The sequence below is a fragment of the Bombus bifarius genome, unplaced genomic scaffold (genome assembly GCF_011952205.1).
Source record: "Bombus bifarius isolate JDL3187 unplaced genomic scaffold, Bbif_JDL3187 scf7180000009693_frag, whole genome shotgun sequence".
Classification (NCBI taxonomy): Eukaryota; Metazoa; Arthropoda; class Insecta; order Hymenoptera; family Apidae; genus Bombus; species Bombus bifarius.
This window is the reverse complement of record NW_022885278.1, coordinates 5,939-19,198: the sequence shown is the minus strand read 5'-3', so window position 1 is coordinate 19,198 and position 13,260 is coordinate 5,939. Positions and strand designations below refer to the sequence as shown.

The window sequence follows — 13,260 nt, the reverse complement described above, 5'->3', positions numbered from 1 at the left end:
CGTAATGGAACGTTGAAAGTTGCTGCAGGGCCTCGTAGTAGCAAAGATTCGCACTGGGTCCGTTGATCCTTCGATCTTCAATAATGCGCGTACGCCGAAATCGTAATTTCGTTTGCACTGAAGTGAATAGATCCTGGCACGGATCGCCAAAAATGTCGTGTAAAATTAAGGTAAAAATAAGGAACTTGTTAATTTCCGAAAAGGAGATTAAGTTCTTTTTATTTTTTTACTCAATTTATACAATTTTTTCGGTTCGCGATGATACACTTTCGATACTTGGATTAGTTAAGAATTTTTTATTAGACTGACTGGATGATTTTGAAGGGAGCATTTATATTCTTCCATTCGTTGGAGTGGGAGAAGGTTTTGTTTATACTTAGTGTAAAATTCGGAGAACGGCTGGAGTGATCGAATGCCACTCAGGCGGCTGAGAACGGGTGCTGACCGGACGGTCACACGCGATAAGGCGTTCGGAATTTCGGTTTGTTATATACAGTTGCTCGAATTTCGTCTGTGACACTATCCATATGCCTGCTCTTGAGTTTCCATGCTCGCCCGTGCCGGTTGTTGATTGACGATGAAAGTTTCCACGTCCTCTGCTCGTATTGCCTTTGTTCCCTCTTCCTCTGTTTCGACCACGTGTTGGCCCATGCCAATAGCCGTTACTGCTTTCCGCTTGGACGCCATTTTGACACTCTCTCGCAAAGTGTCCTAATCTTCCACATCTGAAGCATCCTTCCTTTTTTGCAGAAAAGGCGTTGGTTTGCCTTTCTCCTCGATTGGATTTATTTTTCTTCTCTGCTACCTCTATTTTATTTTTTACATACGCTACCGTTTGATTCTCTTCTTTCAATGCGTCTATTATGTCCGCTATGTAGCTGTATTCTTCGGGTAACGTATTCAGCATGTAATTCAGCTTTTCCCTCTCACTTACTTGTGCGCCCGCACTTTTTAATTCATTGATTAATTTTTCGAAATCGTTAAAGAATGATGCTGAATCACTGTAGTTCTCCAGTCTTATGTTTTCCAATCTCCTTCTGCATACGATCTGCAGTGCCGTCGACTCTTTCAAGTATATTTCATCGAACCTTTTTATTATATCATACGCCGTTTTTCCTTCCCTAACATACTCCAATTGTCTGTTCGATATTGCACTATAAATTATATTTATCGCCTTCAAATCCTTTTTGTCCCAGTCTTCATCGTCTCTTTCGTTCTTCATTCTAGTTGTAACAACCTCGCAGTCCTTATATTTGAGAAACATCGTGATTCTTTGCTTCCACATTCCATAATCCTCACCATCGAATATAGGTATCATGATTTCCGATCTCTCCATTTTAATTGATTGAAAGTTTTTTTTTTCTTTACTGAAAACTCACTCGCAAGATCGTAACCACGCACTAAATATCTTGCAAAACTAGTAACCACGCTCTGCTACCATGTTAAGGAAATTCGAGGATTTGGGAATACAAATTATTGACTATATTTCCCATACAACAGTTATACACCTATATTCCTCTCTAAGAACGTCTTGCACGCACGCTGGTTGCCAACCGACTAGCCTAGATTCTTCTAACATCTGGCAACAGTCTTTTGTCCCCACTGAGTCCTTGACGCCCTCTAACCCTTACACACACACTCTCATGTACAGTGTAAATGTATCACTTCCCTAACAGAATAACATAATCATACATTTTTTTTTGTTCAACATTTGTAAAATACGATATTATCAAGATCACCAAGCAGGTAATCTTCAATTCTTAATTAATATAATAAAAAACATAATTAATGATTGTTTGATGGTTTTATTATTATCTCTATAATACAATAGCACAACATCGTGTCAACAGTTTATATAGTTCGTATGTTTCTGTAGGAATACACAAATAATAGTTCTCTATCACAACGTAATCTAAAGGGAAAACCCTAACTAAATGACAAAAATATCGGTAATAACTGGAACTAATGAATGTTAAAAGCAATCAGTATATTCCATACAAACTTCCATCAACACGATTCGTTCTTCATTCTCTCAACACACTAAGGCCGTGTCACGTCGATTCGGAGTAATTTCACGTTCCGCACGCAAGGTGAGAAATTCGTACTTAAATTTTGATTGTTATTAGAAAATTTATTGAACACTGACAGAGTAACAATACAGAATGGTCAAACAGCACAGAAAAGAATGTTCTTACAACGACTCGAGTGGTACTTTTTTATATCAAGGACCCGGCTCCTGTGGAGGGGCTATCGCTGGATGCCGGTCACATAGGGTTTCTATTACTGCTTAGCCATCATTTTGCTGACCAAGGTATGTGAGGCATAACCATCCTTTCGTTGCGTTCTCACGACCACCGGGACATTCCCCCCTCCTTAGCTTCGCTTTGCTCCGCTAAAGCGTAAGCTCTGGTGGGGCTTCTAAGTTGAATGATCCCCTCATCTTCGTCTTCGGTGATATTTTGGAAGGTGACCGTCCTTGGTACTGTTGATGTTTGATCGATCCTGTTTACGCGAGCGGTAGGGCAGAGTATTTTGATACGTACATTTTTAGGAAATGATCGGCGTAGACATTCGAAAAGTTTACATTTGTACATTACATATATTGTTCCTAGTCCTAGGGCTATGATTCCTAATATTTGTAGTGTGGATATGCCATATTCCTTCAATGAATTTATGCGTCGCTCAAATTGCAGGGTACTGATTTGTGTTTGTAATGTGTCGAGGTTGGCTTTATATTGGTTAAAATTGTGAGTTACTTTTGGAGCTGTTTCTAATATTTTCTCTAATATTGGAACATCTGTTTCTTCGAAGCTGTATATGCTATTCTTAAATTTGGTTTCGTAAGAGATATTTTTATGTGATCCTCCTATTTTCATAATATTATGATCGTATGTGATTATGCACCCGGTTTTACTGCTAATTAAGCTTGGTTGTCTAATTTCTAGGATTTTATGTGTCTTACATAACACGTCGATTTGTACATTTTTCGCAGGAATAATAATATAATGGTTTTCCGTCTGCAAAGGTACGAACGTCAATTCTTCCAGCTTGAAGACAGCAGTCGGGCAAGTTTTGACCGTCTGTCGATTAGTAATTAATTCTGATCTGCATTCAGGTGAATTGATTCTATTGTGACTCGGTTGAGTTCTTTTACAAATGTGGATGATTGCCGTTCGTTTACAATATTTGTTTAAGTAGTGACTATCGACAAAGGTGTATTGTTCTGAGTCGGTTAGTATCAAATCAGTTTCTATTACAGGCGCAATGAATACAGAGTTTTGTTTGGAAGGTATCGGGTAAATTTTAGTTATTTTCCATTCATTGTTTTCCAAAAGCGGCACAGTTATTGTATATATAAGTTTGTTATCTCTTATCCATACCTTTAGTTTGCTTAGATCTAGAATTAGTTGAAAGTTTTGAACTGAAGGTTCGATATGGTTAGTCATAAAGTTTTGTCTCGTTATTTGGTCAAGTGTTTTTAAGAATTGTTCGGGTTCTATAACTTGTGGGTTTATGATTCCTTGTTTCCCTAACATAACAGTGTTAAAAATTTCGTCGATGTTTATATGGAGTTCTGATATGGTAGATTCGGTTTGAATTAATAGGGAGACTAATATTTCGTTTTTTTCATTGTGGTTTTCAATCTTGTGTATATCGTTGGCTAAGTTTTCAAGTTGATTTGTTTGGTATTGTCTAGCACGCGTTTGACGAGTGCGGTTTGGTTACTAAGAATTGTTTTTATTTTATTGTTGGAATCAAATAATGTATCGATGTTCTTGTTAATGAGTTCTAAATCGTTTTCGTCGAGAGTTCCGAATAAAGTTTTGGATACTGAGCCTATGACATTGAGCAATCCGCGTTTGCTTTTATAACGCAATAATAATTTGAGTTGCCGAGTCAGGTTTTGAAGATTTCTGTACTTAAATTTTAGGCTGCTTATTTCTGGTGTGTAAGCGCAAGGTGGTTTACATTGACGGTCTATTAAATCTATTACGCGTTGTAATCTATTAACTTGGTCAATTGGATCGTTAAGGCCTACTATAAGGGTGATATCTATTTGTTCGTTGTACAGATAGCAATTGTCAATGTGTTCCAGGAATATGTTGGCGTAATTCAATGGTTTTACTTCTAGATCGCTTCTAATGTACTCGAGTGTTATGATGATCCATATTATGGTCTTCTTCCTGAAAGGTAGGGTTTTAGCCTGTTACCGTGGATTCTTTGCGTGTGACCGTTGGAATATTCGATAAGATAGGTGGGTGGATTGGATGAGAGGATTTCTGCAGGTCCTAGCCATTCGTGGTCTAGCTTGTTAGTTTTGTGATCGTTATGTACCCATACTTTATCTTTTACTCGGAATATCGTCTGTGTTTTAATAATTTTTCGCATTTGATCCCTCTGGTATCGCTTTTTGTTAGATTCGGTAACTCGTCTTGCTTTAGCTATATAGGCGTTGTGTCGATTTTTCCAGAGGTTAAACAATTGTTCTCTGGTTAGGCTAGGAGTGGTTGATATTGAGGATGGCATGTTAGCTTGTCGTCCAAATGTTAGTTAGAATGGGGTATGTCCGGTCGTCTCGTGTACTGAAGTATTATATCCCATGCATATTAATTTTAAGTTTTCATCCCAGTCGTTCTGTCGGTCGGTCGTACAAGTTCGAATAAGGTCCTTTACTACGGCATGCGTTCGTTCAAGGGATCCGTTAGATTGTGGATGGAAAGAAGTGGTTTTTATGTGTCGGATTTTGAAAGCCCTTTCAAATGTGTCCATCAATTTACATACGAAATTTCGTCCCATGTCCGTCAGAATACTTTTTGGTGCGGAAAATATGTACACATAGTGATCCAAAAGTTCGTTAATGATTGAGTTGGCTGTTTGGTCTTTTAAGGGTATGAGGATGAGATATTTGGTTAATTGATCTTGGATAGACAGGATAAACTGATTGCCCCGTTTGGTTTTGGTGAGAGGTCCGAATATGTCCATTGCGATTTTGTCATTAGGATTAAGCGGTGTGTCAGTTATCATAGGTTGTTCCTTGGCCCTGATACGATTTAGCTTTTCTCGTTGGCAGGTTTCGCAGTTTTGTATGAATTCTGTAACGTCTTGTTCTAGGTTTGTCCAGTGATGGTGCTCTTGTATTCGTTTCACGGTGCGGTGTATACCTAAGTGTCCTACTAATTCGTTATGATTTTCGCGTAGTATCGTTTGTTTTTGTTCGTTATCGTAGTCTACTGGCGGATCTTGTCCAAATATTAATTTAATTTGAGGGAATCTAGTTGTTAGAAACCTTAGCATGAGTTGAATATTTACCTTTTCTAACGTGCTGAAGCTATTGTCGTTTATTCCTATTTGTAAGCGTCCGGTTCGGTGTTTAATAAAGTGTTTGGTTAATTGACGCAACCAATGCTGTTCGTTAAAGTCTCCCAGTTCGGTCTTTGTAATTTGTTTAAAGTGTGGTCTGTTAGGTTTTTGGGTTATCGGAGCTGGGGTGATATTGATTTTCCAGTCTATATACTCGTCATAATAGTCCGGGTTTTCTACATTGGGTTGGATTTCTTCATTAGTGATAGGATACAATCGGGATAGAGCATCTGCAGCTGTATTTTCTTTTCCTTTTTTGTATTCGATTTCATAATCGTACTCCTCGAGTCTCAAACGCCATCGCATGAGTCTCGATGAGGGGTCTTTAACATTCTTTAACCATTTCAAGGCTTGATGATCGCTTTGAATTTTAAATTTTCTACCAAGTAGGTATTGTCTTAGTCTTTTGATTGACCATACTATTGCTAATAACTCTTTCTCGGTTGTGGAATAATTCTTTTCAGGAGGGTTCAAAGTTCGGGATATATAACAGCATGGATGTCCGTCTTGGGAGAGTATTGCTCCTAACCCTTCGTTACTTGCGTCTGTTGTTAATGTGAATGTTTTGTCAAAGTCTGGATATTGTAGTACAGGGGCTTCGCAGAGTTTTTGTTTTAGTGTGTCAAATGCAAGTTGTTGTCTATCGGTCCAGTAGAATGGAGTGTCCTTTTTTGTGAGATCTGTCAATGGTTTTGCGATTTTAGAAAAATTACGTATAAATTTTCTATAGTATCCAACGAGTCCTAAGAATGACTTTATGTGGGTCGCGGTCTTTGGTGTTTTAAAGTCTTTCACGGCTTGAATCTTTTTGGGATTAGGTTTTACTCCTTCCTTTGTTACTACGTGTCCTAAGTATTCTAATTCCGGTTTCAAAAATTCGCATTTGTCCGGTTGTATTTTTAATCCTAAATTTTGTAGTCTGTCTAGTATAATGGCTAGATTTCGGTTATGTTCTTGGATGGTGCTCCCGAATATTATAATGTCATCCAGGTATACGAAACAGTTATTTCCTATTAACCCCCGTAGCGCGGTATCCATCATACGTTGAAACGTCGCCGGTGCGTTTTTAAGGCCGAAGGGCATGCGATTATAGTGGAAGTGACCTTGTGGGGTTGAGAATGCAGTATATTTTTTGGAATTTTGCTCCATAGGTATCTGGTGAAATCCTGACGAGAGGTCTAGGGCCGAGAAAAATTTAGCTTTGCCTAAGTGCTCGAGTATTTCGTCCGAATTTGGTAAAGGATACGCGTCTTGGTCTGTTTGCTCGTTTAATTTTCTAAAATCTATAACGATTCTCCATTTTTGTTTGCCTGATGCATCTAATTTTTTTGGAACTACCCAAATTGGTGCGTTATATGGACTGTCCGATGGTTCTATGATTTGTTTGTCTAACATGTCGTTGATTTGAGTCTCGATTTCCTTTTTATGACATTCGGGCGGTCTATAAGATTTGATGTTTATAGGTTTGTCTGTCTTGAGTGTGATTGTATGTTCTGTCAAGTTGGTACATGGTAATGAGTCTGTTTCCATATTAAAAACGTCTAAGTAATTGATGAGGATTTTCTCAAGGGGTTCTCGAAGTTCTGGATCAATATGTTTGGTACGTATTATTTGTGCGAATTTATTAATTTGGCTTAGTTTATCGGGTTTCTCTATTTCGTTTGTAATGTGACAGATTTGCTTACGAGTGTTGATGAAACATACTGTTGTGGGCTTTCCTTCGATGTATTGGGCTGAGATTAGAGTTTCGCCTGGTCTTATCTTGCTATCCGTTTCCTGGAATGGTAATATAATTTCGTCTAAGGTTAGTTTATTGTTAGTGACGCTGTATTGATACTTTGTAAGGAATGGGAGTCCGATTATTCCATCTTCGATTAGGGGAAAGTTGTTAGGGACTACGTAGAATTGATGATTTTTCTTGAGCATGGTTAAATTGCAAATTTTGTTAGTGGTATGTTTGTCACTTCCCATTAGGAAGGTTTTTGGGTTAGAAGTTTGGACGTTTAGTGAGGCTTTTTCTTTTATAAGGTTGATTCCTGCTCCGGTATCGATGAGGAATCTGGCTCTTCCTCCGTCTCTTCGTTGCAGTACGATTGATAGTAATCTTCCGGTGGTGGTGCAGTTAACTCGAGGTAAGCTTCCTCTGGGTTCTCCGTTGTTTGGTTTACTCGAGGTGGAATCTTTCCTTGGCTGGCGAATGGAAAATTTCGAGAGTAGCATTTTTCGGCTGTGTGTCCAATTCGTAAACACTTTGGACACTTCGGTTTCATGCGGTCGTCTAATGGTCTGCTAGGTAGCTGAGCAGAAGTTTGTGGCTGTGAATCGGTAGTAGTTCGCTTGGATACTAATGTAATGTTGTGAGATTGATTCTTTGGGCGGTTGGCAACACGATTTGCTTCTCGTAACCATTGTTCTCTATCAGCTGCTAGTTGTTGGGCAAGGTTCAGGTTCTTTGGATCGCTAGATACCACCATCTGTCCTATCTCGTATCGTAAGTTGAGCAAATATGTTTTAAGTGCTTCGCGTTCTTCAATATCTATAGCTACGCGTCGTTCTGTTGGTGTGCGGTTTTCGTTTTGGACTGCATAATTTAATTCGTTTAGCTGTTGTCGGAATCTGGAGTTAAAAGATTGTACACTTTCTGTTGCCCCTTGTTTTAAATTCTTTAATTTGTCCCTACAGTTGCTAATAGTTGTTGGTGTTAATACGTGTTGTCTTAAGCATGAATATAAGTCTTCGAACGAGTTGATTTTTAGATATCGTATGTTTCGTTTCGCGTTGTCGGTAATCTTTTCGATCAGTATGAGATCTAATAATAGCTCTCTGTCACTTGCCTTGCACCTAGCTCTTGCTTTGCGGACCGATAAGATGAAATCTTCAACGCCTACGTCATCTCGACCTCGTAGTGTCTCGACAGTTCGTATGGCCTTATCTGCCTCGAGCCCTCGATCTTCGTTGTAGTTGTTTATTGGTTTAATCGCGGCGCGGCTAGATGCGGCTCGTGGTCTTTGTGACGTGTTCGGTCCGTCAGTTTCGTCATCCGTTACGTTATCAGCAGCGGTTTCTAAATGGGCGTTTATTTGCGACTGGTCAGTCTCGGTGTCGTATTTTATTTCCATGGTTTTTGCAAGATCGCGTATTTCTTTAGAGCGATTTCTATCGCTAGTTTCCGCAAATTCTTTTATGTTTTTAATGTTTTGATCGGTGCTGTTTCTAAAGCTTCTAAACTCGTGAGTTAGGCTTTCAAATTGTTCAATCAGGGTAGCGATTAGTTCGTTTTGTTTAGCGGTACTCTTGTCAGTTGGGTTCATGCTGAGAAATATGACACTTTCGGCGGAAGAAGAGTCACTATCTTCAGAACGTATTTCAGGCTTACGGTTTCGATAATGTACGAAAGCCAGCTTACCGAGATTCTTTGCAGATCCTTCTTTTGATCAAGGAGGTGACCGTGGTCCTTCGCTGTAGAATCCGTAGAGTTCCCGTTGAAGTTTCCTCTTGATGCGATGAGTGGATCCTGGCAGGATCGCCAATTTTGTCACGGCGATTCGGGGTAATTTCGCGTTCCGCACGCAAGGTGAGAAATTCGTACTTAAATTTTGATTGTTATTAGAAAATTTATTGAACACTGACAGAGTAACGATACAGAATGGTCAAACAGCACAGAAAAGAATGTTCTTACAACGACTCGAGAGGTACTTTTTTATATCAAGGACCCGGCTCCTGTGGAGGGGCTATCGCTGGATGCCGGTCACATAGGGTTTCTATTACTGCTTAGCCATCATTTTGCCGGCCAAGGTATGTGAGACATAACCATCCTTTCGTTGCGTTCTCACGACCACCGTGACACCAGCACAGGCAGCTTTTTATAAGGCATTGCTAAGAACAAACATGGCTCATATGAACACTGTGTAGAGGGAAACGATCGATAGGAAATCACAACAGAGCTTCCGAGGCCGTTGCGTTCTTGTGAATAGATGAATCGAAATCATTTCGGTTTTAATCAACATGGCCTAGTAAAGAAATACAGAAATGTCTTCTTTCTCCTTTTTTTCTTTTCTTACGATTACTATGGACAGGGTATCGCGTGTTTTTGACTGTTGGGAAGAACCTAAAAGTTTTTAAAATCAAGGATAAAAGATAATACCAGACACGGAAAAAATATTAGAAAATGTACACGGTTCTTGTAATGAAAATTGAAATGCAAGGAATATAAATCGAATGTCTCTTGCGAACGTAATTTTGTGTTTTACACCGACAGGATTGATTTACAGATTTACGTTGATTTTTGGTTTCTCTATCTGCAAGCGACATATAAGATTATATCGAAGACTATGCTGCGTAAAACTTTTATTATACTATTTACGATAGAAATGTCGCAACGGAAGATCGAATTTTATGTCTGCTTTGTTCTTTCGACTTTTTAGCTGTGTTCTTGTTCATTTCCGAACTGATTTCAATTTTTTATCCTTTTTTTCCGACAAGTCCTAAAAAGTTTTTAAATTAACGAGAAACGTAGAAGTATTTTTGTATTCCTATTTTAAGTCACCTATTTACGGTTTTCTCAAAATATTCGAAATGCTTCGATTCATTGAAAACAATAAAGATTGCAACACAAAAATTCGAGAATCGTAAGTGAATTAAGTTGGTATTCGATAAACACGATATTACGGAAGCAAAACTTAATGAAAAGTTCGACTTTATTCCGTATGAAATTTTACTTTAAGTAAGTTTAGCCTGCACGTGAAACGAAAGTTTTATATACAGAAAAGTTTGAGTAAATGGTAGATATCTGAGAGTTGAACGATGAAAGTAAAAATCGATTCTTCACGCTTACAATCCTTGTATTCAGGCCAGAGTTCTTCGGGGATCCTCTCGTCGGTATACTCGATGCCAGTATATGCAAATATATACTGAGGCTGATGGAAGGAGAGTGAGAGAGTGCGTTTCGTCCCGAGACTACCGGTGGACTCGTCAGTAAGGCTATGCCCGGTAGTCCCTGCCTTAGACGTAGAGGGAGTCTCGCTAGGTGCGGTATTTCTATCAATCGCTCGTATATTCAACCCGCTAGCGAGTTAGACAGACAGACTCGTTGTCGTCGTAGCCCTCTAGTGTTGGCGGTTGGTACCCGCGGATCGCCCGGGAGGTGTTGCGCCGCGTTGATGCCTCGACCTGTCGGCGTCCTGTTGATACCGATCCGCCACACAGCCTCCCCCTAGCGCTATAGCGTGACCCCAAAGCTATATAGCGCGATACAAGTTAGAGGGAATGGCTCGTCGTCGATGATGGAAGGCTGATCGTCGTGGGGACGAGGTGGTTGTCGCCTCTGACGTGCTGCTGGAGGTGATGCCCCATGAACTATTGCAATGGCTACCATTCACTTCCTGGCTTGTCGTCGGTGGTTGGCTCCTTTCCTGACTCCTTCTCCAAAGGTGCGTGTTCGTTGTCGGTGGTCACCAATGAGGCTAATGAAAAGGGAGAGAGGGAGTGCGTTTCGTCCCGGGACTACCGGTGGACTCGTCAGTAAGGCTATGCCCGGTAGTCCCTGCCTTAGACGTAGAGGGAGTCTCGCTAGGTGCGGTATTTCTATCAATCGCTCGTATATTCAACCCGCTAGCGAGTTAGACAGACAGTCTCGTTGTCGTCGTAGCCCTCTAGTGTTGGCGGTTGGTACCCGCGGATCGCCCGGGAGGTGTTGCGCCGCGTTGATGCCTCGACCTGTCGGCGTCCTGTTGATACCGATCCGCCACAATACCGTATATGTTCGGCACGACCACGGGCATTGAAGTAGATTAGTTTGTAGGTATGTTCGTCGCTCATTTTTCTTGCTCTGTCAACTTATCGAGAAAAATGTTACAATTAACTCGTGTAATTAACAGACTGTGTGCGTGTTTGTGTGTATAGAGAACAATTTATTTATAGATGGAATAATTCGTATAATACGCAAAATAAATCATTTAGAAGGCTGGAATATGTGTTTTTGAAACAATTAATTATGTCGAAAAATATTTCAAACGAGATATAGTTATGAAAAAAATAATAATTAAATGTATGTAAATGTATGTAATAATAGTTAAATGTATGTAAATGTAATAATTAAATGTAATTAGTTGTGAAAAAAATAATAATAAAAAATAAATAAATGTAAAAAAAGAATTAAATGTAATTAGTTTCTTTTTACGCACGCGATATTATTGGCGATATATGAAGGTCAACTTTATTTTTTTAAATAGATATATTTATACATATATTTATAGATATAAATACATATATTATATAGATATAATAGTATATATAATATATATAATAATATATATGTCGAGTCTGAATATCCGAGTCCGAGCTCCGGGGAGGGCTCGCGGGAGGTAGCGGTTCTGCGTTGAAGTTCTCCATCGTCCGGTCGCGCGTGGGGTACCTTTATTGTCGATAGTTACACTAGTGACGAGGGCCTCAGGCTTGATAACGAAGCCGCGGCCAACGGGAGGACTATCATATAAAAAGCAACAGGATACACGAAATAATATAATTCTGACTAGGACAACATAAACGCAAGAAGTGTTGATATTGAAAAAAATATTTAATTTTGTATATAAATATTTTCATATTTAGAAAAGTTTCCGGAAGCAGGAAGATTTACAAACAAATAATATCATAAACCGAATGTTTCATGATCCTTTTCTAATTAGAGTGTGTGACAGCATGTGAGAACGTTTCTTAAAAATATGACTTATTGCAATTACTTAATCGCAATTATAAACGATTAAGACCTTCTCGCAACGAGGCAATCTATCCAAAGTATAAAACTCGTTATACTTGATGAGAAAACAAATCTCTACTTAGATTTCATTTCGTTTCATCGCGTTCATAAAAAGTGAATTTGTATGAACACATCGTGCAATTTAGTAATTAGGACCGTTGATCTCGCTGCAACATAGATGGATAGAAAAAAGCCATTTAAAATGATACAACGTCGGGAGGACAATTATGAAAATTATAAATGGAACACAAGATAAAATTGTTTAAGATTAATTCTTCTTTTTTTTTTTAATCGCGAGTGTTTGCAAACGAAGTTTCAATCTGTTTACAATGATAGCAATGAGAGGAGGATGTCTATGAAAGTTATAAATGCGATATTGAATAACATTTCTGCGAGTGGGTTTGTTTTTCGTTACAAATGTTTTTTAAACGAATCTGCAATCTGTTGGAAACAACGGAACAGTAACGGGACGACTGATAGGGAAATAAAAAAGATCGCGTTTTATTTGAACAGACAAATCTTTGAAATCTATTCGAAAGTCTATTTGAAATGGTACGAGCTCGAAAAGAACGGTGAATACTATAGAAGAAGGATTAATTAAAATTCTTATTAATCTGTACGCTTTGTATATTAAATACCTTGATCGATGCCAAGATAACAAATTATTATACGAAACAGTGAAGTATCCACGTCTGACATTAATATTGAGTATTACCATTACTGTAATTTAATTTTTAACCGATCCTGAAAATTCCTTAGAACGTAAAAAGTATAAAATGTTACTGTGCATTTCAAGATTAAATGCACTGTAATTTAGAAACAGTTATGAAGCGGAAACAAATAATTTATTCAGAATAAGAATTCTATGTAATCGTGTTAAAAAAAAACGTACTTATAACGCGTTTAAACTCCAAATATGTAAAGACAATAAGGGAAAAAAATTAAACGAAACGAACGAACAATAAAAAAGGGATGTTAAATACAAAAAATAGATTGAAATTTAGATTATGAAATATAAAAAAAATGATATTGCATAATTTACAATTATTTCCGATAGCTTACGTCAGTATGTTGGAGTGTAAACTATAAAATATTCAAAAACTGATACCATTTAGACATAATTTAGAAAAACAATAAATTGCGGA

The 13,260-nt window shown here is 38.4% G+C and overlaps 2 protein-coding genes across 2 annotated transcripts; both read right to left on the bottom strand.

Annotated features, from left to right (window-relative positions):
- Positions 1–2,345: 2,345 nt before the first annotated feature.
- Positions 2,346–2,876, bottom strand: LOC117215507. Its single transcript, XM_033461864.1, has one exon. It carries the CDS (start codon positions 2,874–2,876, stop codon positions 2,346–2,348), a length of 531 nt encoding a protein of 176 aa, XP_033317755.1.
- A 4,444-nt stretch (positions 2,877–7,320) lies between these two features.
- LOC117215509 lies at positions 7,321–8,979 on the bottom strand. The gene has a single exon (XM_033461867.1). It carries the CDS (start codon positions 8,670–8,672, stop codon positions 7,383–7,385), a length of 1,290 nt encoding a protein of 429 aa, XP_033317758.1. The 5' UTR covers positions 8,673–8,979; the 3' UTR covers positions 7,321–7,382.
- Between the last annotated feature and the right edge of the window lie 4,281 nt (positions 8,980–13,260).

Coding starts and splice junctions, on each gene's coding strand:
- LOC117215507 (XM_033461864.1), bottom strand. CDS start 2,876: ATGAAAATAGGAGGATCACATAAAAATATCTCTTACGAAACCAAATTT.
- LOC117215509 (XM_033461867.1), bottom strand. CDS start 8,672: ATGAACCCAACTGACAAGAGTACCGCTAAACAAAACGAACTAATCGCT.